Source organism: Cenococcum geophilum, assembly GCF_001692895.1.
Source record: "Cenococcum geophilum 1.58 unplaced genomic scaffold K441scaffold_28, whole genome shotgun sequence".
In the NCBI taxonomy this organism is placed as follows: Eukaryota; Fungi; Ascomycota; class Dothideomycetes; order Gloniales; family Gloniaceae; genus Cenococcum; species Cenococcum geophilum.
Genome location: NW_027137586.1, coordinates 1,055,325 through 1,077,655, shown reverse-complemented (window position 1 = coordinate 1,077,655; position 22,331 = coordinate 1,055,325). Strand labels below are relative to the sequence as shown.

The 22,331-nt window shown below is 46.9% G+C and overlaps 10 protein-coding genes across 10 annotated transcripts; 3 read left to right on the top strand and 7 right to left on the bottom strand.

The window, feature by feature from the left end:
- Window positions 1–75: 75 nt before the first annotated feature.
- On the bottom strand, window positions 76–1,297 carry K441DRAFT_567451 (uncharacterized protein; the record flags this gene model as incomplete). The annotated part of the gene is made up of 2 exons (XM_067643799.1): window positions 76–1,075; window positions 1,134–1,297. 2 exons carry the CDS (start codon window positions 1,295–1,297, stop codon window positions 76–78), a joined length of 1,164 nt encoding a protein of 387 aa, XP_067502697.1.
- Window positions 1,298–1,587: 290 nt separating this feature from the next.
- K441DRAFT_661972 (uncharacterized protein) lies at window positions 1,588–5,404 on the top strand. Its single transcript, XM_067648974.1, has 3 exons — window positions 1,588–1,938; window positions 1,991–3,205; window positions 3,258–5,404. The coding sequence occupies exons 1-3, from the start codon at window positions 1,629–1,631 to the stop codon at window positions 5,105–5,107; spliced, it is 3,375 nt and encodes a 1,124-aa protein (XP_067502696.1). The 5' UTR covers window positions 1,588–1,628; the 3' UTR covers window positions 5,108–5,404.
- A 23-nt stretch (window positions 5,405–5,427) lies between these two features.
- Window positions 5,428–7,305, bottom strand: K441DRAFT_661969 (small GTPase). The gene is made up of 4 exons (XM_067648973.1): window positions 6,375–7,305; window positions 6,029–6,321; window positions 5,903–5,977; window positions 5,428–5,852 (listed from the first exon to the last, which is right to left on the bottom strand). Exons 1-4 carry the CDS (start codon window positions 7,009–7,011, stop codon window positions 5,754–5,756), a joined length of 1,104 nt encoding a protein of 367 aa, XP_067502695.1. The 5' UTR covers window positions 7,012–7,305; the 3' UTR covers window positions 5,428–5,753.
- A 177-nt stretch (window positions 7,306–7,482) lies between these two features.
- On the top strand, window positions 7,483–9,088 carry K441DRAFT_687956 (glutamate-rich WD repeat-containing protein-like protein 1; the record flags this gene model as incomplete). The annotated part of the gene is made up of 3 exons (XM_067652141.1): window positions 7,483–7,684; window positions 7,747–8,998; window positions 9,064–9,088. The coding sequence occupies 3 exons, from the start codon at window positions 7,483–7,485 to the stop codon at window positions 9,086–9,088; spliced, it is 1,479 nt and encodes a 492-aa protein (XP_067502694.1).
- A 301-nt stretch (window positions 9,089–9,389) lies between these two features.
- K441DRAFT_678431 (uncharacterized protein) lies at window positions 9,390–10,603 on the bottom strand (the record flags this gene model as incomplete). The annotated part of the gene is made up of 3 exons (XM_067651157.1): window positions 9,390–9,703; window positions 9,766–10,279; window positions 10,322–10,603. 3 exons carry the CDS (start codon window positions 10,601–10,603, stop codon window positions 9,390–9,392), a joined length of 1,110 nt encoding a protein of 369 aa, XP_067502693.1.
- Window positions 10,604–10,895: 292 nt separating this feature from the next.
- K441DRAFT_661967 (uncharacterized protein) lies at window positions 10,896–12,027 on the bottom strand. The gene has a single exon (XM_067648972.1). It carries the CDS (start codon window positions 12,002–12,004, stop codon window positions 11,363–11,365), a length of 642 nt encoding a protein of 213 aa, XP_067502692.1. The 5' UTR covers window positions 12,005–12,027; the 3' UTR covers window positions 10,896–11,362.
- A 409-nt stretch (window positions 12,028–12,436) lies between these two features.
- On the bottom strand, window positions 12,437–13,426 carry K441DRAFT_567189 (phosphatidylinositol glycan class L; the record flags this gene model as incomplete). Its single annotated transcript, XM_067643785.1, has 3 exons — window positions 12,437–12,956; window positions 13,016–13,118; window positions 13,210–13,426. The coding sequence occupies 3 exons, from the start codon at window positions 13,424–13,426 to the stop codon at window positions 12,437–12,439; spliced, it is 840 nt and encodes a 279-aa protein (XP_067502691.1).
- Window positions 13,427–13,637: 211 nt separating this feature from the next.
- On the top strand, window positions 13,638–14,327 carry K441DRAFT_678429 (uncharacterized protein; the record flags this gene model as incomplete). Its single annotated transcript, XM_067651156.1, has 1 exon — window positions 13,638–14,327. One exon carries the CDS (start codon window positions 13,638–13,640, stop codon window positions 14,325–14,327), a length of 690 nt encoding a protein of 229 aa, XP_067502690.1.
- Window positions 14,328–17,557: 3,230 nt separating this feature from the next.
- On the bottom strand, window positions 17,558–19,756 carry K441DRAFT_661960 (UPF0052-domain-containing protein). The gene is made up of 4 exons (XM_067648971.1): window positions 19,420–19,756; window positions 19,346–19,363; window positions 18,975–19,263; window positions 17,558–18,856 (listed from the first exon to the last, which is right to left on the bottom strand). The coding sequence occupies exons 1-4, from the start codon at window positions 19,637–19,639 to the stop codon at window positions 17,959–17,961; spliced, it is 1,425 nt and encodes a 474-aa protein (XP_067502689.1). The 5' UTR covers window positions 19,640–19,756; the 3' UTR covers window positions 17,558–17,958.
- A 99-nt stretch (window positions 19,757–19,855) lies between these two features.
- Window positions 19,856–20,654, bottom strand: K441DRAFT_638751 (putative NADH-ubiquinone oxidoreductase 14 kDa subunit). Its single transcript, XM_067646551.1, has 2 exons — window positions 20,416–20,654; window positions 19,856–20,348 (listed from the first exon to the last, which is right to left on the bottom strand). Exons 1-2 carry the CDS (start codon window positions 20,447–20,449, stop codon window positions 20,122–20,124), a joined length of 261 nt encoding a protein of 86 aa, XP_067502688.1. The 5' UTR covers window positions 20,450–20,654; the 3' UTR covers window positions 19,856–20,121.
- Window positions 20,655–22,331: the final 1,677 nt, after the last annotated feature.

Sequence of the window (22,331 nt, the reverse complement as noted above, 5' to 3'; positions counted from 1 at the left end):
AGCACAGAGCCATCGGCTTTTGATGTCTCCTCGTAATCGGATAACATTTCATGATCTCTGACTGAGGCTAGTAAACTATAATTTCCGACGATTGAAACCCCAGTACGCCCTCCACGGTAGCCGCCAGTCGGTTGTTCTTAAATCCGGCGCAAAGATGTCGAAATCATGCTTCTGAAGTCGTTCGAGCCAAGACTGAGTAGCAATAGCGAGCATCAATACACCAAAAGCACGCTCCGCGTCTTGTAATTGGGTCCGAGATCCTGCGTTTAGTTGCTGCGTGCTATACTGGTGCTCTTCATCATTTTGGTGCTCGAACTCGTGGCCTAAGTCTCCTCCGGAGCGGAGGTTAGCAAGCATCTCTCGTGCAGTGATTAGGTGGTCATTTGCACGAGTCGCAACTGTAAACACAGCGTCACGGAGGCCTGGCGCAGAAGATCCTTGGCGCAACACATCTTCCTCTTTGACGCCTGCTTCAGCCATGACATCCAGTGGTAGGAGAACCGTACCTTGCCGAATTCCCCCAAGCGAAGAACCTAAACCTGAGTTACAAGTGCTGTGGGTCTGTGGCGGCGGGAATGCGACAAGGGGCAGCCCACGCAGAACGGCAGTAATCCCGGTAGCCTTACCGATATGAGAGGCCAGATGGTCGGCTGTAACGGATGCTAAGGGTAAGGCTGAGAGCGTCAGATATAGCAAAGTAGAATATGTGTTCTCGGCGTAGCTTTCTAACGTTGCGAGGTTTGGACATGGTGGGTTACTGAGGTATTGCTCTCGCGTAGAGATTACACGCAGAAACCAATTTTTGCTCAGTCGCGCTTTGCTATCTGTCCGATTATAGAGATCTTCGGCAGCTTTGGCAAGGAGAATTGCAACAGGCTCCTTTGGAGGAGATCCCGCAAGTGCCTTTGTGACTGTGTCTCGCCAAAATTGCATGCGCATGATGCCGATTGTTGGAGTACTTGTAGTGTCCGCTATCTGAGCCACGTCGATATTAAAGGCGCGAATGGCTAGATAGGCATCCCGGGAGGACAGGGGAATGAAGGTTTGAAGTGTGAACGAGGGCGAATCATATTTTCTGACGAGTATAAGCCACTGATATTCTCTGTTGGGGTGTTGTTTGGGATAATATGTACCGTATCAGATTTGAGCAGTATGCCCTCGCAGAGTGTATCTCAACTTCAGAAGGGCGGGTTGGATTTCTTTCCTCCGAAGTCGCATACGCTCTATGACTACATCGCGGGATACTTGAGACAGCTTTACGCCATCCCTTTACTTGTGAAGTTCTTAGAGTGCTCATCGAGACCTATAGAAACGCAATAAGAAAATTCTATCCTCAGTGTTAGGCTTCCATTCCGTGCTGCGGGGAATGAGAAATGAAGGAAAAAGAGTCAATTAAATCGTAAAAGGTTTGTATAGTACATCGCGGAAGGGAAGGCAGTTGAAATGAATAAGAATCTGGGTATGATGGTAGCTTAGAGAAGTTTCGAAAATACTTTCCGACGATGACGCTCGCGGTTCTCCACAAGCGCGTTCTGTAAATTGATGCGCGTCTTCCGCTCCGCTGCCGCTACTTTCTTTGCCGTCTAACAATCAACAATCTAACAGATGCTCGCCCCCCAAACTCGAGTATGAGCTCCGTCGATATCGAAGAGAGGCCCGCGAAGAAGCGTCGTTTTTTTGTTGACGACTCTCCCATTGCCGACCGAACTCTTCAGCACGAACCATCCTCTGGAGAAGAGATAGACGCGTTGCAGAAGACCATTCCTAATGGAAAGCCAATTAATTCGACCGACTTCGCGGAAGACCATAGAGACCTTGATAACAATGGGGCTGGCGAGGAATTCGATTCAGAGCTCTTTGCTGGCGTTGTTGGAGAGCAAGTTCCACCCTCAGTTATCCAAAAACTTAAGGATCTTAGTGGTGGCGACATGCAGCGCGGTAAGTAGACCATATAAAAATTTCGAATCTCTCTAATTGTCTTTTCTGCTAGCAATAAATATCTACCTAGATGGGTCATGGAATACTTCGTCCCCGTCTCCTCGCTCAGACAAGCATAAAAACGACGACCTAGGCTCATGGAGAAAGCAAAGCCAGCAAACGGATATGTCCTCACATGGACTGAGTAAAGGCTCCCCAGCCATTCCTGTAGTCAAACATCCTGAGACACCTATCCCCGCGATGTCTATGCCACGGAAAAGGTATATTGGGGCTTTTGGAGTTGCTGGCTGGGCTACAAGAAGTGGTTCTGGATTGATTAAGCATGCCGAGACAGTTGGCATCGAACGTGCGAAGCTCCAGTCTCCAGCAGCGAAACTAGGGAGAGGTGGGAAGTCCAGAGTCGTTATGAACAAACGCCAGGACATTGTAGTAAGATTTACTAATGAGAAGGGCGAAGAGGTGGGACGATTGGAGAATGATTCTGCGGCCTGGATATCGACATTGATCGACCAGAAAATCTGCTCATTCGAGGGCTCTTGTGTGTTTGCCCCAGATAAGCTGCGGACGAACGAAACTGTTTACCTCCAGTTGCGGTGCTATCTTCTCAAAAGTGCGTTTGAAGCAGCTAATTTTGTAAAACCTCAAGACAAAAATCGCCAGACTGGTCTCTTCGAAGCAAAAGAAAGCCAAGATGAACGCAACCTACGGCTTCGCCAAGTTGCGATGGTAAAGCTTTTCGATGAAATTAATCTACACCCATCCCGGGTCAATTCAACAACTGAAAAACACAAGCGTCAAGGTCTTCTGCAAGCTGCAGAATTAGCCGAACAACATGAACGGAAATCCGGTTCAAAAACGCCTAATACCCAGGAAGCAGAGGGCTCTTCCCCGCCATCGGATGAGGCAGAGGACGGCCAAGAGCTTGAGCAAGATCAGCTAGATACTCTATATAAGAAAGCCCAGTCCTTTGACTTCAATACACCTGAAACGGATCCAGCGAAAACCTTTGCTATGAGCCTTCGAAAATATCAAAGGCAGGCTTTGCATTGGATGATGGGGAAGGAGAAAGATGAAAAATCGGGTCATAAGGAGATGTCTATGCATCCATTGTGGGAAGAGTACTCCTGGCCTACCAAAGACGTAGATGACAAGGAACTCCCCGAAGTGGTCAACCAATCCTACTTCTACGTTAATCCATATTCTGGAGAACTTTCTTTGGAGTTTCCTGTTCAAGAACAAAACTGCTTGGGGGGAATTCTTGCTGATGGTAAGTCACTCCTCGGTGGTCCGAGACATACGCAAAATGCTGATAAGAGTAGAAATGGGTCTTGGGAAGACCATCGAGATGCTTAGTCTCATTCATACCCATAGATCCGAGGTAGCATTGTCTGCGTCTAACGATGCTGGAACTATTAACGACCTTCCGAGGCTACCGAAGTACTCTTCTTCAATTGAACGTGCGCCGTGTACTACACTTGTCGTGGCACCTATGTCATTGCTTGCTCAGTGGCAGAGTGAAGCAGAAATGGCCTCGAAACCAGGCACTTTGAAGGTCATGGTTTATTATGGATCAGAGAAATCCGCCAACCTGCAGAAGTTATGTTGCGAAGCCAACGCTACAAATGCGCCAAATGTCATCATCACTAGCTACGGTGTGATTTTATCAGAATTTAATCAAGTTGCTGCTAGTGGTGGCAATCGGGGTTCCCACGGTGGTTTATTTTCTCTGGAATACTTTCGTGTAATCCTTGATGAAGCTCATTATATCAAGAACAGGCAGTCCAAGACTGCTAAAGCTTGTTACGAGATTAGCGCACGACATCGATGGGTTCTGACGGGGACGCCAATAGTCAACCGCTTAGAAGATCTCTTTAGTCTCATCCGATTCCTGAGGGTCGAGCCATGGAGCAACTTCTCATTCTGGAAGACATTCATCACTGTTCCATTCGAATCAAAAGACTTCATTCGGGCCCTCGACGTCGTGCAGACAGTATTAGAACCACTCGTTCTTCGTCGAACCAAGGATATGAAGACTCCAGAAGGGGAGGCACTGGTGCCGCTACCTCCACGAACGATCGAGATTGATCGCATCGAACTCTCTCAGGATGAGAGGGATGTTTACGACCACATTTTTATGCGAGCGAAAAGAGTTTTCAATGCCAATGCTGAAGCTGGCACGTTAATGAAATCATACACCACAATCTTCGCCCAAATTCTCAGGCTTCGCCAATCCTGCTGCCACCCCATCCTGACCAGGAACAAAAACATTGTGGCAGATGAAGAAGACGCTGCAGCCGCTGCGGATATTGCCAATGGTCTTGCGGATGATATGGACTTGCAAGCTCTTATCAAGCGCTTTACTGCCGATGAAAGCGATCAAGACGCCAATAAGTTTGGCACCCACGTCCTTAAACAGATTCAAGCTGAAGCCAACGACGAGTGTCCTATTTGCTCGGAAGAGCCAATGAACGAGCAAGCTGTAACTGGGTGTTGGCACAGCGCATGCAAACAATGTCTCTTAGACTACATCAACCACCAAAGAGATAAAGGCCAGCTCCCACGCTGCTTCAACTGTCGCGAACCCATTAACGCACGCGACGTCTTCGAGGTGGTCCGCCACGATGAATTCCCTGATCCTGACGATGCCGATGATCTCTATAGCGGTAAGACACCAACCGGATCGGAAACACCTCGAATGTCCCTTCGTCGTATCGGCGCCTCTGGATCTGCCAAAACACAGGCGCTCCTCACCCATCTCAAAACCATTCGGCGCTCTGATCCAACCATCAAATCAGTCGTGTTCAGCCAATTCACTTCATTTCTTGATCTTATCGAACCAGCATTAGCTCGTGATCATATTCCTTTCTTCCGCTTTGATGGCACGATGGCACAGAAGCAACGTGCCGCCGTACTTACGGAATTTGCTGCAGCCAAGAAAGGCTGCGTGCTTCTTCTAAGCTTGCGAGCCGGAGGCGTAGGCCTCAACTTGACGTGCGCGCAACGAGTTTTCATGATGGATCCTTGGTGGAGCTTTGCAGTTGAAGCGCAAGCGATCGATCGTGTACACAGGATGGGTCAGGAGAACGAAGTTAAGGTCGTCAGATTCGTGGTTGAAGGGAGCATTGAAGAGAAGATGCTGAGGATCCAAGATCGAAAGAAATTCATGTGAGTAAATTACATCTCCCTTTGTTATACAGTGACTGGTATTGATTGGTTCGAACAGTGCGAGCTCCCTGGGCATGATGAGTGACGAGGAGAAGCGGTTGCAGCGGATCGAGGATATTAAAGAGTTGCTTAGCTGATTGATGGTATTTGGTCGTTATGCATACGCAATTCTTCGGGGGTACGATTTGGGAATACATCTTTCGGGCTTGCATTAGTGGCTTATTTGGGCTGATGTCACAGCACATGCATTAAATAAGAGTTTAGTGTTTAGCTTACTGCTAAAAATTGAGCACCTTCGAGGAAATGAAAATTCTGATTTTTTTTGCAATAGTTTCTTCATTGAGTCTACCAAGTGCGACATGTGATCCATCAGGCTCCGCCGATTACTCAGCATCGCACGGATTACCTCCATCCAAAAACGTGCTGGAAACATAGTATTTTTAGGATACATGCAAGAACCAAAATCTAAAGTAAGACTCCATTTTCTCCAATTTGCTACAAAAAACCCAAGAGATGATGCACGCATGCTCCAGTCGCCCATTCCATGCAAAGTCACCGCCCGGATCCCAGGCCATCAGAATTCGTGAATGCCATTTCCTCATGGTAACGTTGCAAGTATTCTTCTCGTTCCTTCGTACTAACGCAAGTTCTTAGACGGACTGGTAGAGGAGAAGCGGCTCTCCTATGTGTTCTATTTCCGGAATTGTGCACCGGAGATCGAAGGCTTTTGATAGAACGATTTTGAAAATCTGGGGTTGTAAATTAGCAAGAAGGCGTTTAGATGGTGTGCTAATTCTACCTTTTGGACGTTGATGCTGTGGCTTGTGCTGCTGAAGATTAGACTAGCTTTCATTGCTTTAGCGAACCGTTTTGCCTGTTACCCAGTGTTAGCGAAGGTCGATTGCATAGTAATGATGATGCAAACCTGGTTTGAAATTTCTTCTTGCTCTTCTCGCGGGAAGTTCACAAAGTGGTCGTATTTAGTTCCAACCAGGAATGGAATGGCAGTCTTGTTAAAGCCCCTTCCTTGACGGTACCATTCCTTGATGGAATTTAGCGTGCTCTTTCGTGTTAAATCGAACATGAACAAAATTGCTACGGCATCATTACAGACGAGCGGGAGCATATTTACGAATTCGCGCTGACCACCGAGATCCCAAATGGAGAACGTGATTTCAGTGTTCCGGATCGAAATGGTCTTTTCCATGAAGTTCACACCTAGAGACACACTAATCAGCATCTACAGCAAATTTCTGATATATAAAACTTACCTAAAGTCTGGATATAATCCTCATCCCAACTCCCTTCGACATACTTGACCATTAAACTAGTCTTTCCGATTTGCGCATCGCCAACCATTCCGACTTTGATCACTACACTGGTATTCTTCGTTGCTGAGTCCTGCTGTGGTTGAGATGTTCTCTGGTTTTGTTCTTGGTACGTAGCTGATCGGCTCCCGCCTTCAGAATGCGGGTATCGAGGCCCAGCCAGTCCTGAGCCCGGCCGAGACGTTGGCTGGCTCATTTGCATGCTTTGGGTATTTCCATTATTGTAAGAGTAGCGAGGAGGTGTATCAGCATCGGAAGGAGGAGAGAAGGAGGAGTAGTGCGACGATTGCGGTTCTGCAGGCTGTGAAGCGTAAGGACGAGAGAAGCCAGTATCCGAGTACGAGGTTTGTGGGCGGTGTTCGTGGGATTGTCCGTTTCCATAACCGTTGCTATATATCTCCGGCAAAGCTCGGACCGTAGACGCAGTGATAGTCGTGTTCATGCTGTCGTCGCCATCCGTCGGTTGATCTATTTGACTACCCATAAATGTGTGTTTAGGCCCAAAGTCTTCCTCCTGGGCTTTCATAGCCATGGAATCTCCGCAAATATCCATGACCATTGGGTCTTCATGAGTGTCCATGATTAAATTTTACTTTAGTGTCCCGAACAAAGTAGAGGGTTAGCGTGGAGTTGGTGAACGGCGGATGCGAATGGGCGAAACGGGTGTCGGTGTTGATAGCTGAGTGGATTCCCTCGCTCCCTAACGTGAACAGAGTTAGACACGCGTCAAGACCTGCAGGCCGTGTAGTGAAGAACTCGGATCATAGTCTAGAGGGAGTGGGTTGAACCATGGAGGGCTTTAGGAGAGCAATGCTCCAGCGAAGGATATATTGGGTTGATTTAATGTGCCCCAAGGATAACACTGGCTTAAGACTCGAACGCACGGGGATGAAGTGGGCGTGGTGGGCTGAATGGCTTGAATCGGAGGCCCGAGCGCTGTCAAACACGCCAAGCTCAACTGCCAAAAAAAGGTTCGGAAATATTCCCCCACTACGTCAAGAATCACTCAAAACTTTATCAGAACGACGAATACAAGAGGGAATTAAGCAAGATGAGCAAGAGACCCGCAGAATCCTCGGAAAAAGAGCCAGAAACCCTCAAGTCCGGCGATCGGCCTATGCAGCTGGATGAAGACGAAGTCGGCGAATTTGAAGACGAGTATGAGGACGAGTTCGAGAGCGAGGAGGATGAAATATTCGAGGCTGGTGTAGACGGGCGGCCAGACGAGGAGCGTGAAGCAGAAGAGCGCCAGGGTTAGTGAGCCTCACAACTCGAACACGTCAACCTTCATTTTAGTTGCTAACAGCTGCTACAGATGCCATGGACGTGGACCAAGGAACCTTCATACCTGGACGACATAAGCTCTCAGCTGGAGAAACACTTGCACCTGATCTATCAACGTATGAGATGCTACACACACTAGATGCGCCATGGCCATGTCTTTCTTGCGACATTATCAAAGACAATCTAGGAGACAGCAGGAAATCATATCCAGCAACCGTATATGCGGTGGCAGGCACTCAAGCAGCTCGGGGAAGGGAAAAAGAGAACCAAATAATGGTCATGAAAATGAGTGGACTAAGTCGCATGGAACGCGAGCAGGACGAAGAGTCAGACGACGATGATGAAACCACAGATCCGATTCTCGAGACAAAATCAATACCCATGACTTCATGTACGAACCGAATACGTGTACACCAATCCCCTCAAGCAACCTCCGCAAAGCCTCCCACAACACTAACAGCCTCAATGACCGAGTCTGGCCAAGTGCTAATTCACGACATTACCCCTCACCTAACTTCATTCGATACTCCTGGTGCCACAATCACACCTCAACAATCAAAACCTGTATGTACGATACGTGCACATAAATCCGCGGAAGGGTATGGCGTGGACTGGTCCCCATTAATTCTAGAAGGAAAACTTATAACAGGTGATGTTGAGGGCAAGATATTCACGACGACGAGGACACAGGGCGGAGGATTTGTTACAGATACCACACCTTACACTGGGCATCAAGGCACAATTGAAGAACTACAATGGTCCCCAACCGAGCGCCATGTCTTCGCATCCGCCAGCAGTGATGGGACAGTCAAAGTCTGGGACGCGCGTTCGAAGTCGCGGAAACCTGCCGTGAGCGTACAGGTCAGCAACACAGATGCTAATGTGCTTTCATGGTCACATCAGACATCGCATCTACTAGCTTCCGGAGACGATGACGGGCAATGGGCAGTCTGGGACTTACGGCAGTGGAAACCCGGCGCCAATGGAGCAAACGGAACCAAGCCCAGCCCGGTTGCATCTTTCAATTTCCACAAAGAGCAAATTACGAGCGTTGAGTGGCATCCAACGGATGACAGTATTGTGCTAGTCTGCGCTGGAGACAATACGTTAACCCTATGGGATCTAGCAGTGGAGCTGGATGATGAAGAAAGCAGGGACACTGCAGGGGTACAGGATGTTCCACCACAGCTACTATTTGTGCATTATATGGAGCAAGTAAAAGAGGCACATTGGCACCCCCAGATACCCGGTACGGCAATGGCGACGGGAGGAAGTGGATTTGGGTAAGTAATCTCAGAACTTATGTTCTCCACATAACGAATTGTCTAGTTACTAATAAAACGTACAGAATCCTCAAAACCATCAGTGTTTAGACGCCCACTCAATGCAAATATCAAAACCCTCCCATACACTGGGGCACCACTCTTCTTATCCAAGTGACTACCCAACCTGCCCCAGCAGGTTCAACGATTGACACGAAGTCTGAGGAGGCTGAAAGTCCGCAGACACCTTGTGGTGTGATTTAGCTTCAGCCTTGAAAGCTTCGCCGCAAAAATAACGAGCGTACACGGCATTTCACGCGGCAAGCCCCTTACACACTCACCTAGGCCCACTCCCATGTCTCTTGATTAGAGCAATCTCGCTCAAGATTTAACAAACATATCAGCTCTACAGTCAGACATCCGCCACTCCGCCTCCATCGCCCTCTGCAGCCCGACGGTGCCCATCCGGCCTCGCTTTGCCCGTGTCCTTCATCTTATCAAAGAGCCCACCTAAAATGCCTCTCTTCTCGCTTCTCTCCTCGCCCTTCTGCTCTTTCGATTGCTTCGATTCGTTTATCCCACTTCTCCTCCACCTACCGCTCCCTAGCTGTCTACTTCTCACTGCTACGCCCATCATCTTGCCAAGTGTGTCTGCACCCCCGGGGCGTTTAACTCTATGCTTATGACGGCGCCACTGGCCCATAGTAGGTGGTTGACCCATTCCGCCTGCCAGACGCCACAAATGGGCGGCAGCAAACGATTGTCCCCAGGTCGAGTATCAGACTCACCAGGTTCAGGAGTCCACGCGCCACCGCGCAGACCAGGGACTTTGCCTATTGGGTATGCGTAATCCGCGCCGCCGCCCCTCAGCGTCACGTTCGTAGCCGGCGCCTTTCCCCTTTTGCCAGTTGCTTGACCCTGCTCCGAACCAGATGCATTTGCGCTTACATCGATAATCGATGCACTGTCGGCTCTTCTAGCAAACGTGCCATGCGCTTCAGCGGATGGGAATTGAGTCTTCGGTGAAGTCGGGCGCGAGACAAAGCTATTGCGGCTCGTATCCGCGAAAATTGACGCTCGGGTGCGGCTGCTTCGCTTTGCCGAACAGAGATATTGGACGCGTATCAGCGGGTGGAGAGCCTTGTGGACTGTAGGCGCAGTACGGCGGTTAGTATACCGTGCCGCTGGAGTCTTGGCTCGTAAAAGGGGGAGGATGATGAGGGTTTGGTTGAGAATGTGATCTAGGGCTGTTGGGATGGTGGTGAACGTATGGGCGTCTTTGATGGAATACGTGAAGCTAGACTAGTCGCTGAAGTTTGGTTGTTTTTTAGGTGGTGTTCTGACCTCGTTAACAGCTGAGAGGCGCCGCGGCGATAAGGGTCTATGCGATGGCGAACTAAGTTTCTCGCCGAAGCTGAGGCCTGGGCTCAGAGGGCTTACAGGGCTCGACTCGGATCCCCTAGGGCTAGGGAATGTTATACTAGCACGGCTGCCCCTCCCGCTTGATGTTGGTAATAATGATGGCCGACGCTCTGGGCAAAGTGAAGATAGAATGCTACTGGAGGTTGATGGCTGGAACGGTGGAAGCGATTCGAACGTATGCGATTTGTGAGAGCATGTTAGCATTGGGATTTCGGTATCTGCTGGGTGAAGAAGAGGTTTCTTAGCATCGCTGGGTGACGTAGGCCGTGATTTATGTTATTGACTGAGGGTAGGAACAGGTTTTGGTCGCTTAGGCTTCATCAGGGGAAGCACGTTCATATAAGAGGTGATCTTTCGTATGAGCGTTGGTCGAGGCTTCAGGACTGGCAGTGGGAGCCGATCTACGTCATTATTATGAGATTTAGTGTGCGATGCCGACATAGTTGCTCTTCTATTGATGATGGTTAGATTTTCTTTTGCAAGAAAATACTGTGCAGGTAAAAATGTCTGAAAACTGACGATCTAGAGAAACTCGTGCAGAGATCATTCTAGATTTCCGTATGATGCCTGGAGATGGTCTAAGGTGAAGAGTAGCAAATCAAAAAGAGAGGGTTGGTAGGGCATTAGGAGTAATGCATGCGACCAGGCGCTCCTTTTGATCATGACAATAGTGACTGAATAACAGTGACTGTTGATATGTTGGCAAAAAGAAAACGCACTGGTCATATTTTGACAATACATGTTGCACAATACAAGAGATTTCAAATGAAGCTCGGCAAGGAAGATCGAAAGAAAGCAGTGGTAAAATACGAGAGGTGCAATCTATATTCTTTTCCTAATCTTCACAAAAACGACCGGTAGTCCCAACAGACCCTGGAACTCCAACAGGGTAAAAGAACATTCAAAACTCCACTCTGCACTTATGCCTTTTTGGAATTCGTAGATTCGAGAACCATGCATATATCAGAAAACCGACCAGTACGCCTCGTATTCATAATCATTTTCTAGCTCATAATCATAAAGCCCTCCTGAGTGTCCAAAATCGTCGTCACTATCGTAACCCAGATATGGTTCATATGATTTTCTTGGATTTGACTTCTCTTTTGGAACACAAACCGAGCAGGCCAACGAACGTTTGGGGCCAACCTGGTCTGTGTATTTGTTGCAATACCTGCAAAAAATGAAGGGTTTCCCTTGAACTGTAATTTCTGTACCAGGAGTGTAGCGTTGCTCAGTCTGATTCTGACACAGCTTCGGATGCAGCTGTAGACGCAACCCACAGTCGATGCAGAACCTTTTATGTGGTTCTGAGCCGTTACGGCCCTTCTTATTTTTTCTCATTGTGTCGGCGAATTTATCAAGAGGGCGAAGGCGGACACAGTCCATACAGCTGAATAAACCTTTCGAAATAGCCCATTCTGTGTTTTCCGCAGCTAGCAGCTCCGAATGGCTCGCAGCCTTAATGAGAGAGGCGAAATAGCGTCCCGTCAACTTGAGGTGGACCTTTTCAGGTAGAGCGAGGAGATCAGTGATGTCTTTGTGGAGCTCGACCGGTAATCTCATAAGGTAAGAGTCAGGATTAGAGGTATTATGCTCTGACGCCATGACTGAAGGTATTAAGATGGGACTCATCAAAGGCTTTCACGGATGGAATTAGTGCGAGCTTCTGTTGAACTATCAGCGGTATCGTACCTCAATGGATCAACTCCACACTTTCACGGATAATTTTACTACCCAGTAGGAGCAAAAATTGGTCCTCCAATACGTAGACCTGAAACAGGCCATGATGTGTTTTTAAGGACAGGGTCCTCAGGACAGGATCGTCAAGACAGGCTTAGCGGCATTAGCGTCTTAATGCCAAGCCGAACGGTAACCTAGCATCTTCGCTTATATGAAGTTTTGGCATTAGATCAGTCGACGTTTGAGACGTTGTGCAACGGTCCCAGAAAGCTGGACGAAATTTTGTGGGCTGTATTAAGACACGTGTCTCGAGATTGTAGAAAGGGAGCATAACTGCCCTGGACATCTCTAGAACCCTTAGAGCGTTTTTTCTTTCTTCAAATCATTTACAACCATATATCTGCCGATCGATATCCATCCCCATCGGAACCACCTCATCTGACTTTTGTGTGCTGCTGTCATGGCCCGCTGCGCAGTCCTGAAACCACCTGGTCCGCTCACATACAGTAAGGGCGTTGGGAAACTCCCTAGTTCCTTTCTTCTAACCATGCTACCAATAATTGTGGCAGGAGCATCTACCACGCTCATGTATTTGCGCAAGATGCTGGTACTTGTTAGAGTGTAGAGCTTTATTGGGCACTCCCAACCGCTGTGCCTATGCATAAGTGCCTTAAGGAATGCATGCGCTCCAATATAGAGAGATTTGTGGTTCGGGTGGGACGAGATACCATCAGGATCGAATGTAATTAGAATGTCGATGGTTGCCTGAGGTGCGCTGGTAGAAGGTACGGAAGCCACTTTCGGAGCAAAGGCGCTGGTGAGAAGATTCGAGATTAGGCGTGGATGCCAGGTAACGCTCATGGAATCTGGGAAGTTTCTAGAATCGAACCAATCGCGTTAGATATCATACCAATTCACAGTATCGCGGTATCTTACGGATCATCCATGACCAAAATGTCGTCTTCGCTGCGCAGACCAAGCTGCATACCGCTTTTGACAAGCTCCTTCTTTCTTATCTCTCCTAGCCCATCAGCATTGCCTTTAAAGGACTTCCGTTAGCATGAACGTCCCAGTCTGGAGTGCAATTCAAGAGGAAAAAAACAAATATAGATTCAAAGCCAATGGCGTACCGCTACTAAGACACAGTATCATCAGGTGATTTCCAAGCTCTGGGCGGGTGAGGGCCAGGATAGTGGGAGCAAAGAACATAGCTTCATCGTCAGGATGTGCGATCAAGAGACATATGCGTTTCCCTTGGAGGGTTGGGAATGACTTGCTGATCTGGGCAGTGTATAGCCAAAGACCGAATATTAGAATGGGCATGGATGCCCACGTTATCCAATTCATTCTGTTGAACCTACGGTATCTTGAAGCTCTTAATGGCGTGGAAAGGGCCTAAGAAGCTATTATATAACCCTTCGGGCTTGTGGATGAGTACAAGACCTTTTGGGAGCAGGGGGAACTTTGAACTGCCGCGGATCTCTTCCGCAGAGCCGCATGCCGAAACTTTGTTTGCTCCATAACCTCACCACATCTCCGCTTCGATTCGATTACTTCGATGGCCGAGCCAAACCAACCATCAAACCGCAAACAACGCCGTGCCGCGGCCCGGAATGACGCCAAAAATAATGGCAGCAAATTCAACTCCACCACTAAACTCGACCAGGAAGGTGTTGAATACCTCCTCGCTCATCCAGACCGTTCAGGACCGAAAGGAAAGACGCTCTTTCAGCTCGCAGAAGAACGGCAAGCGGAGCTAAATAAAGGAAAGGCAGCAAAATGGACGGTGGGGGACAGTACTCCGGAAGGCGAAGTGCCCTTCGACGACGACCCAATCGGCCCGTTCGGAAACGCAATTCTCTACTCTGTTTCGCTGTCGATGCTTCACTTCACTCTCGACGTCATCGTTTACAGTCAATATCGAGAAGAGATAGTATGGAGCGAAATACTCAAGAGGACGGGAACCGCACTGCCGATTTTCCTCTTCGTAGTCTACATGCTTCACACTAAGACAGCTACACGCTTTCCTGTCTTGAGAAATACATTTTTCTTCGTAGCATCAGTCACTGCGGGATGTTATATGGTCTATTCTGGCAATATCCATGGATACTTCTTCGTCATGAAAACGGCGCCTCCCATCGGGACTCTATGGGTGTGGAGTGTTGTTGAAATGCAACTTCCTTATGCGCTTGTGAGCGTCCTCGCCGTTGTCGGATATTTATGGTGGAATGGGTTTGAAGCTTTCTAGAAGCACTTAGATTTGAGGTGCGATATAGAATACAGCAAAGGCTAGGAGTTCGCCACGAGTATCAGCCTCTATCTTCGCAGGAGCAAAGCAATTCTGGATTTCATTTGTGGATCTGATAACAGATTCACAGACCCTGGAGCTACTCGCCCAAATTATCACACGAAACGTATTGCGTGGGATTGATTGCCACGACAACGCAGCGTCTGCGGCCTATGTAATTGTGCTATCACCAATATCCGTAGACTCATACGGGTGAAGCCAGATAGGTTTTATCTATTGTATAGTTCATCGGTTTTAAGTGAAGGACATTCTCAGAACTCCTCTCCTAAAAGAAATGAAGATGATGATTCTGGTTAAACATATTGTAATAGTCTTTCAGCCTTTCATGCGGTTTTCTGGCCGCGTCTTCTGGGGTTCTGCATATTCCCGTCTTTTAATTGGGCCACGACTGATGATGATGCCTTTGTGAACACAAAGTCGCCAGTAAAACGTGACATTTGTTCATTGCATTCCTTTACACATGACATTAATCTGCTTCCCTCTTCCACATCATTCCATCCGTTCTATCCCTACTTGTATGTTGCATACATCAGAAGTGTTGGATTGCATCAGAAAACCAGCTTCTATAAGCTAAAGGCATGTTTCTATCTTTCTGAGTTGTTGATTGTTATTGCACTGTCGTTCTTCGTTAACATATTTCCAAGTTCTTATCAGCCGTTTCTCTGGAGCCTATAGATCAGTCCAGATGCCGATCACTAGAGAAAGTATTTTTGACCGCATCAGCACCATTATCAACGATGATCACACTATGAGAACGGTATTTTTCGGCTCTGGGAACTTGTATATGTTCATCGGTGAGCCATTCGTCTAGGTCACTTAATATCTCATTTATGTAACAAAGTTTAACAAATTATCATAGATGATCTTGAGCGCTTCATGCGCGGTGTTAAAAGAGGCGACAGAGACGCAAAAGACATGATCGTGGAGATCTATGCAACCCCCGCAAGATATTCTGCGATATTGCTTCTTAAAGGCATCGATCGATGGACACCAGGCGACGTTCTGCTTGAAGGAGATCCGGGTGTAAATCTGAGGCAAGCCTGGAGAGGACTCATGTTAGCATTGAATCGTGCCGTGAAGGGATTGCCTAAATGAGAACTCTGTCTAGCAATTGGAAGATTTTTGCTGAAAACTTGTGTCATCTGACGTGCTCCTTTCTTCCCTTCGTCAAGGCTGGTACACAAATGCGCAGGACGATCCATTACTTGACGGCCCTGTGTCTCTTAAATACGCTTGGTCCGCTTAGTATTGGATTACTTAAAGCCAACAGTTCTCCATAGTTATCAGCTAATCGACTGATTGCTACAAAGCTATAAAAATGGCAGTGTTCTTTGAATATGCTGCTATGCCGATTACGGATCCTATTGCAGCGCGCATATGCGAACTCTTTTTCGAGAATAAACAGATCATCCAGGACTTAGACGCCACGGATGCAATATTTAGTGAGCTAGGCCTCTCTTATCCACTTTCTTCAAATGCCCTTTTACTACCAAATCTAATCTAACCGTGGATTTTCTAGGTGAATTGTCTCGCATATTTCAAATGTGTATACAAACGGAAAGGTTCTGGGCGAATAACTTCGATACACGTATTCATTTCCCCGGGTTCGCGGTTGAAACCTTTCAGCACGCAGGTGATTTCGCATGTTGGTCCTCCGCTGAACTTTATTTCCTGGGAACAACTATGGCAAGAACTTTGCCCTGTAGAACAAGTAGGTTTAATTGGTTAAACTTAGGCCACAACCCTACGTGCGATTTCAACGGTGCGAGGAATAGTATATAACTAAGGCTGAAGCTATACCTACCTTAAATCTAGAGCTTAAATTTAAAGTAATTTATAACTTCTCTCTCTTACTAAAGTTATAATATTTATTCTAGATTATGGTATATTAGAGCTTCTTTCTCTTATTAATATAAGCTCTAAATATACTACTACCTCTATAGGTAGTCCTTTAGCTGCTTAACTAATATAGAGATTTTAAATATTACTAATACAATCTTCCTTATTAATTACTCGCCTATATTTAGAGCTATACTAATAAAAATGGAAAGCTTTAAAATACCTTAATTTAATATAGATATTATTATTATTACTTAATGTGTAAGGCAGTATTGCCAGGGTGTACGGTAGGGAGCAGGCAAGCCGAGCATGAGTCACAAGGAGAGTCGATGGAAGAGGACGATATGGTAAAGAGTAGGCAATAGCCTCGTACGGAGAGACGAACCGATGAGGAGGGAAAGGGCTGCAAGCCTGAGGTGCTTATAAGGAGGTGCCAAGGGCTAGCCGAAGGCTAGCCTTGGCGACCCCTAAGAGCCCCTAGGCGATGCAGCCGAGTAAGGGCCAAAATAACCCTTACATAATGTCCGATTTAGAACCCTGCTGGGCCTACGCGGACTATACCTTATATATATATAGGGAGAAAACTCTATAAGAAAACCCTATATCCTATCTTCTTACCTTTAAGTCCCGCCTACCTATAAGTCGTCTATAAGTCGCCTACGAGTTGCCTACGGGTCGCCTATAGTCCTTTATATTCTTACTTTTAGTCTCTTTAGTAACTACTGCTACTATAGTAAGCCTATAGGCGCGCTAGTGTCCTAAGCTTTACTCTCCTACTATAGAGCCCTTAGGGGGCGCCTATCCACCCCCTTACCTTCCTTTACTATTTCCTTTATAACCTAAAACTAGTTTAGGACACTCTAGCTAATTGTTACGGAAGTGGGCACGAGCTGGAATACAATGTACTAAACGGGGTGGTAATTGAAGAAGGCTACGTACGCGTAACTATGCGTGGTTGATACAAAGATATTTGGATAAAGAAGAGTCTTCGTGTGCCAGGTACGGGTATAAACAGGAGTTATAGGGGAACGTGCGTAGGTGTCTCGGGACGAACGTGAGCACGGGTCAAGAACGTCAAAACGCGCAGGGACGTGAGAGCGTGTGAGTCCCGTGACACTAATAAGCTACTAGGTAATCGCCTTTAGACCTCTTTATATTAAGAGTATTATATTATAGTCCTCCATACTAGCTACTAAGGGTATTACCTTTTAGTTAGTATGTAGGAGATATACTAGTACTACGTACTTTAGTATTTATCTTAGCTAGCCCTTACCAGTCACCCCTCCCCCGCTCGGCAAAGGACTAATGGAGATAGGCCTTCTTCCGAAGGTGGACAAGTTTATTCTCAGGACTCGCGCAAGGCGAAGCTGCGACTGTCTCGCCTCTAATGTCCGAACTGTTGGGACGAGAGGCCAAAGGCGGTGTGCAAATGGTTAAGGAGCTTTTGAGCAATGATCGGGATTATACGTGGTACTAGAATTATGCTAGAAAGGACTAAACGCAACATGCTGGATAAATTAAATCCCAGACATTTTTGGGAAAGGCGCTTGTAGATTTGCCTTGGCTTGTCTGGTCAACTTTGAAAATTTTAGCATAGAAAATGCCATGGGAACTATTCACCAACTACCTAGAAGCGATTTTAGTAATATCATTAATGAAACCATAACTAACGCAGCAATTCTCCGCAATCAGCCGGTAATAGCCTGTGCTAGGCAACCACAAATGTCTTCAATTATCCTGTCGATGTATTTCTCCGGCTCCTATCCGCCCTGGGATCTCGACGACCTGTTGTGATCTCCAAAGCCTGAATGAGGGCCTTCTCGTCGTATCTCTGGAAGCTCTCTCCCTCCACCCTTCGACCGTACAACCTGATGGTTTCAATCCCTAGGTCCTCTAGCTCCTCTCCATCCACATGCGGCGTCCCGGGTCCTTGAAGGTGAATTAAGTGCGTTACGTACATTCTGTACTCATTCGGGGCTACCGGGCCGGTCAAGCCTCTGCTCTCAGCTCCCGCCGTTGCAATAGCAGCAATGAAGTCGGTCGCACTAAATGGCGCGAAGGATGGTCCAGTCTCCCTGTCAATGGTGCTATTCAGGATTAAGATTTTGTGTCTAATATCCGGAGACGCAATTGCTTCGCCCACACCTCGCAGAATTATGGACGGAATGATGGACGTGTAGAGCGACCCAATACTGTAGATGATACTCTGGCACTCTTTCAACGCTTCCACAACCTTAGTGTTCGCAGCGAGTCGGATCTCTTGCCCGTACGGATTGATATACCAGATCCGCTCGATCCTGGCGGGCAAATCTTCCTCGTCCGCTTTCGAAAACGTGATATATTGTTTTCGTAGCGTGGGCAGGGAGCCAGGAAGATTCGCGTCCTCAATGCGGTCATGCTCTTCGGTTTCCTGGGTCGGGCTGGAAAGCTGGTCTTGTAGCGCTGTGGGGACGGATGGGTGCGAGATGGCGTTTTGGCCTGTGATAATAGTGCCGTTGGCGAGGCCGGCGGAAATGTGATGGGAGAAATTTGTGTTGATCGCTGGGAGGACGGAGATGTTTGGAGGGACGGAGCAGATGCTGGAGAGGAGGTATATAGAACTTTCGAAGCTGCTAGAGAACAGCCGGGCACTGTAATCGTCAACGAATGTCAGGTTTTGTCTTGAGACCTGGACTGCTTCGGAAATTATGGAACCAAGGAATTGAGATGATGGCAAAAAAGTAAAATTGGGAATTGAGGAATGCTTACGCTGTCAAGAATAGATTGCCAATACTAGCCGAAGAAAAATCGAACGTAGACGAAAGTCGAATTCGTTTGACAATTTCAAGGTTAATAAGATTCAGAAAGGAACGAATCAGTTCCTTTTTAGCTGAAGAAATGTTTTTCCAAAGTTCATGTCTAGCCTCAACTATTTCTAGCCATTCTTTCCTGGCATCATCCCTATCCCTTGGCAAGCGGTGATTGAAAAATGTTTTAATTGCAGTCTTCTCGCTGTCATTGTGATCAGGGTCATCAGGAATAAGACGGACGAGACGGCCTGGATTTACGTTATTGGCATGCGTAAGATGGAAGATTGAGAGTCCTAGAGAGACATAATGAGTAAAACTTGAGATACTCACTCCTGACGTCTCCGATACCTTTTCGAAGAATTAGATAAGATGCTTTAGTAGATATACTGGGATCGTGTACAAACCGGGTCCCCCAAAGACGCGAATCAGCTCCGATGAGCTTCCTCCATTATCACTGATAGGGATAACGTAGCTTAAAGTGCATTTTTTATTTTCTGTGACCGTTTTAAAGACATCGACCAAGTTATTAGCGGCACTGCCACCAGAGAATACAACGATGCCTTTGGGCTTAACACCATTCACCACCGTGCTGGGTGTAAGCGCCGAGGATGAACCGGCTTCCATGGCGACAAGATAAAGAGCTGGGTTTGCCGTCTAGGCCTCGTTGTTCACGATAGTTATATAGTCGTCTTTGACAGGATCAACATTAGTATAGGTTAGAGGATGTTTGTTGAAACAGACACGAGGCACAATGGGAAGAAGAGTCATACTAAGAAGTTGCCAGTTTAGGTCGTGCTAGCGCAGAATTGCTGATCTGTAAGCCTCAGCCGCCTTGCTGTCCCACATTCTAGCAGTTCAGGAGGGGAAACAAGCGCATCAGTTAATTTTGAGGAATTTGTATATTGGATTGAGTCCTCTTCTCAAGAAAGGAATCGAGCAGTACACTATCGCTCCTCTCACTACTGTTTTCCAGCACAAAATAGCATGCAAAAAAGACAGCAGACCCAGAAATATATATTGCATCCACTAGTATGCATAGTAGCCTTTCCTGCTATCCTCTCTAGCGCCTTCCCAACTCTAGCTCACAATATTTCCCCTCCCTCGGCTTATGCTGTAGCATCTTCCGTGCCTTCCCTCTCTGCGTTTCTCCTCCGCTTTTCGAGCAGTCTATCCCGTCGGTCCGCCAGAATCTTGAACTGCCTGTGTTCCACCCCCTGTAGCCAATACCCGAAGCTTCCCCCGATGGTTGCGTAGACCGGGTATACCCAGAGGGATTCTTTGTTGAACATTGGCCGCATCTCAATGCCAAGCTGCCATAACCGGACAGCGACACCTATTCCAAAAACCCAATCAGTAAGCAACGCTTCGCTGGTGATAAAATAGGTGGAAGAGAGATTTACCGAAACCACTCCAGAAGAGGACTTTGTGAACCATTTTGGCGCCGGTTTTGAGTGACTGAGGAGTTTGTCCCGAGAAGAATGTCCAATCTTCCCAGAGGGGCTTTGAGAGGACAAATAAAGGAGTGTGTGTGTTTTGAGATCGCGTCACAGCTAAGCTGCGGTGTGGAACCGATTTGGCGTTACCTCAGCAAGGTCAGACCGTAGAGTCAATTAGCGGACATACGTATATCCGCAAGCGGATATCGCTAACCTTTTTTGTTAAAAAGTTAATTCTGTGGTCTAAGTTATCTCATAGGAGGGGAGAAATTGCGCCACAGAGTGACGCCAAGGATCTGAGCCAATTAAATCACTATACCCTAGTCCTGAAAAGTCCTGCGAAATCCTAAACCAATCACATTATACCAAGAGGCATTTCTCCCCAAGAGTCTAAGAGCTTATAAGCGCCCTTTATATAACGTGGGTCACCGGGTTATGACGGTCCACCCAGTTATGACGGAAATCTGACCGCCTGTCTAATTAGGAAAAGCGGTTTCCTATTTCGGTATTCTGCTGGAAAATATCGCCTCAAGCCTCAGATGAGGACTTTAGTCCGCCAACTCGCGGTTATCTAAGCAATCAGCTGCCTAATACACTGTAAAAAGTCGATATAGACTCTCTCCCATATATGTTTAAGGCTTCATTCGGGTTTAATAATAAAATAATGCTTTGCGATGGTTTTTACTAGCGATTTGCCTGCAAATAGGCATTCGGCAGTATTTTGGTGTTCCGTCATAACTACAGCGTCTCTTCAATTCCGGTGGTTAGCGCAGCCACGTCTGCACGGCCTTTTTGTAGGGGAAGTTTTGGTATTTTTGCTGTTTAAGGGAAGGTTAATAAAACACGCTAACCACCGGATGCGCCAGGACGTTGTAGGTGGACCGTCAGAACCCGGTGACCCACGTTAACAAACCTTGGAAAAGTGCCTTAGCCGTGATTCCGGTGGTTTCGCACAAATATCGTTAGTCAGCTTGCGGACCGATTAAAAATCTTACCTCAGCGAGCTTAGACTAAGAAATCGATTGTGCGGATATAGGAATATCCGCACCGTCCGCTAAGCTGATTTAGGACGGCAATCGTTTTCTTGGTCTGAGGCACTTTAGCGAGCTTTGTAGAAAACCTAAACACGGTTTATATAAGAAGACCTTATTAACTTTAACGAAATTAATCTACCCTTCCACAATACCTGTTAATATAAAAATTACACTAAATTATAGAGAAAAGCCTACTTTATAAGTTATAAGATCTTTAGCTCCTTATACACGCGCAACGTTAAGAGGAATTCGTTACCGTAGAGGCCCTAATTCTATCTCTACACCGCTAAGCCGTGTAGTAAACACTAACGCTAAACGCTTATATCTACGCCGCCAGCCCTCTGCATAGCTAGCGGATATTTTAGCGGATATTCTAGCGGATATTCTAGCAGATATTTTATCTGCCAGTCGGATAAAGATATTAAAGGAAGAGAAGGTTAATATTGTAAAGGACCTTCTATATTAATGGGGCTGGTCTTTTTATAGGCTAATCTTTAAGTACTTAGAAAGCGAGAACGGGCATAGAGGTAATAAGAAGAAGAAGAAAGTAGGGGACCTACTTATTGCTTTGCTAGAGGAAAAGGAAATATAAAAAGAGCTTGTTAATAGGGCTGAAATTTATATAACGCTAGTAACCTATACTACCCGCTATATCCGGAAAGAACTCTGCTAACTATAATTATAACGCGGCCCCTTTAACATATAGACTCTAGATATAGAGTTTTAGGATATTAACCTTAAGAATATAGCCTAGTTTGTTTAGCAGCACGGTCTACTACTATTCTAGCTTATTAAGGGGATATCCGCACTAAATAGAGAGGAATATAGTCAGGATCCGCACGGCGG

Coding starts and splice junctions, on each gene's coding strand:
- K441DRAFT_661972 (XM_067648974.1), top strand. CDS start 1,629: ATGAGCTCCGTCGATATCGAAGAGAGGCCCGCGAAGAAGCGTCGTTTT. Junction 1,939..1,990: donor TGGTGGCGACATGCAGCGCG/GTAAGTAGACCA, acceptor CTTTTCTGCTAG/CAATAAATATCTACCTAGAT. Junction 3,206..3,257: donor GGGGGGAATTCTTGCTGATG/GTAAGTCACTCC, acceptor TGATAAGAGTAG/AAATGGGTCTTGGGAAGACC.
- K441DRAFT_661969 (XM_067648973.1), bottom strand. CDS start 7,011: ATGGACACTCATGAAGACCCAATGGTCATGGATATTTGCGGAGATTCC. Junction 5,978..6,028: donor AAGAAGAAATTTCAAACCAG/GTTTGCATCATC, acceptor ACTGGGTAACAG/GCAAAACGGTTCGCTAAAGC. Junction 5,853..5,902: donor ACAGCATCAACGTCCAAAAG/GTAGAATTAGCA, acceptor TTACAACCCCAG/ATTTTCAAAATCGTTCTATC.
- K441DRAFT_661967 (XM_067648972.1), bottom strand. CDS start 12,004: ATGGCGTCAGAGCATAATACCTCTAATCCTGACTCTTACCTTATGAGA.
- K441DRAFT_661960 (XM_067648971.1), bottom strand. CDS start 19,639: ATGGAAGCCGGTTCATCCTCGGCGCTTACACCCAGCACGGTGGTGAAT. Junction 18,857..18,974: donor GGCAATCTATTCTTGACAGC/GTAAGCATTCCT, acceptor TGACGATTACAG/TGCCCGGCTGTTCTCTAGCA.
- K441DRAFT_638751 (XM_067646551.1), bottom strand. CDS start 20,449: ATGGTTCACAAAGTCCTCTTCTGGAGTGGTTTCG. Junction 20,349..20,415: donor CCTCTTCTGGAGTGGTTTCG/GTAAATCTCTCT, acceptor TTTTTGGAATAG/GTGTCGCTGTCCGGTTATGG.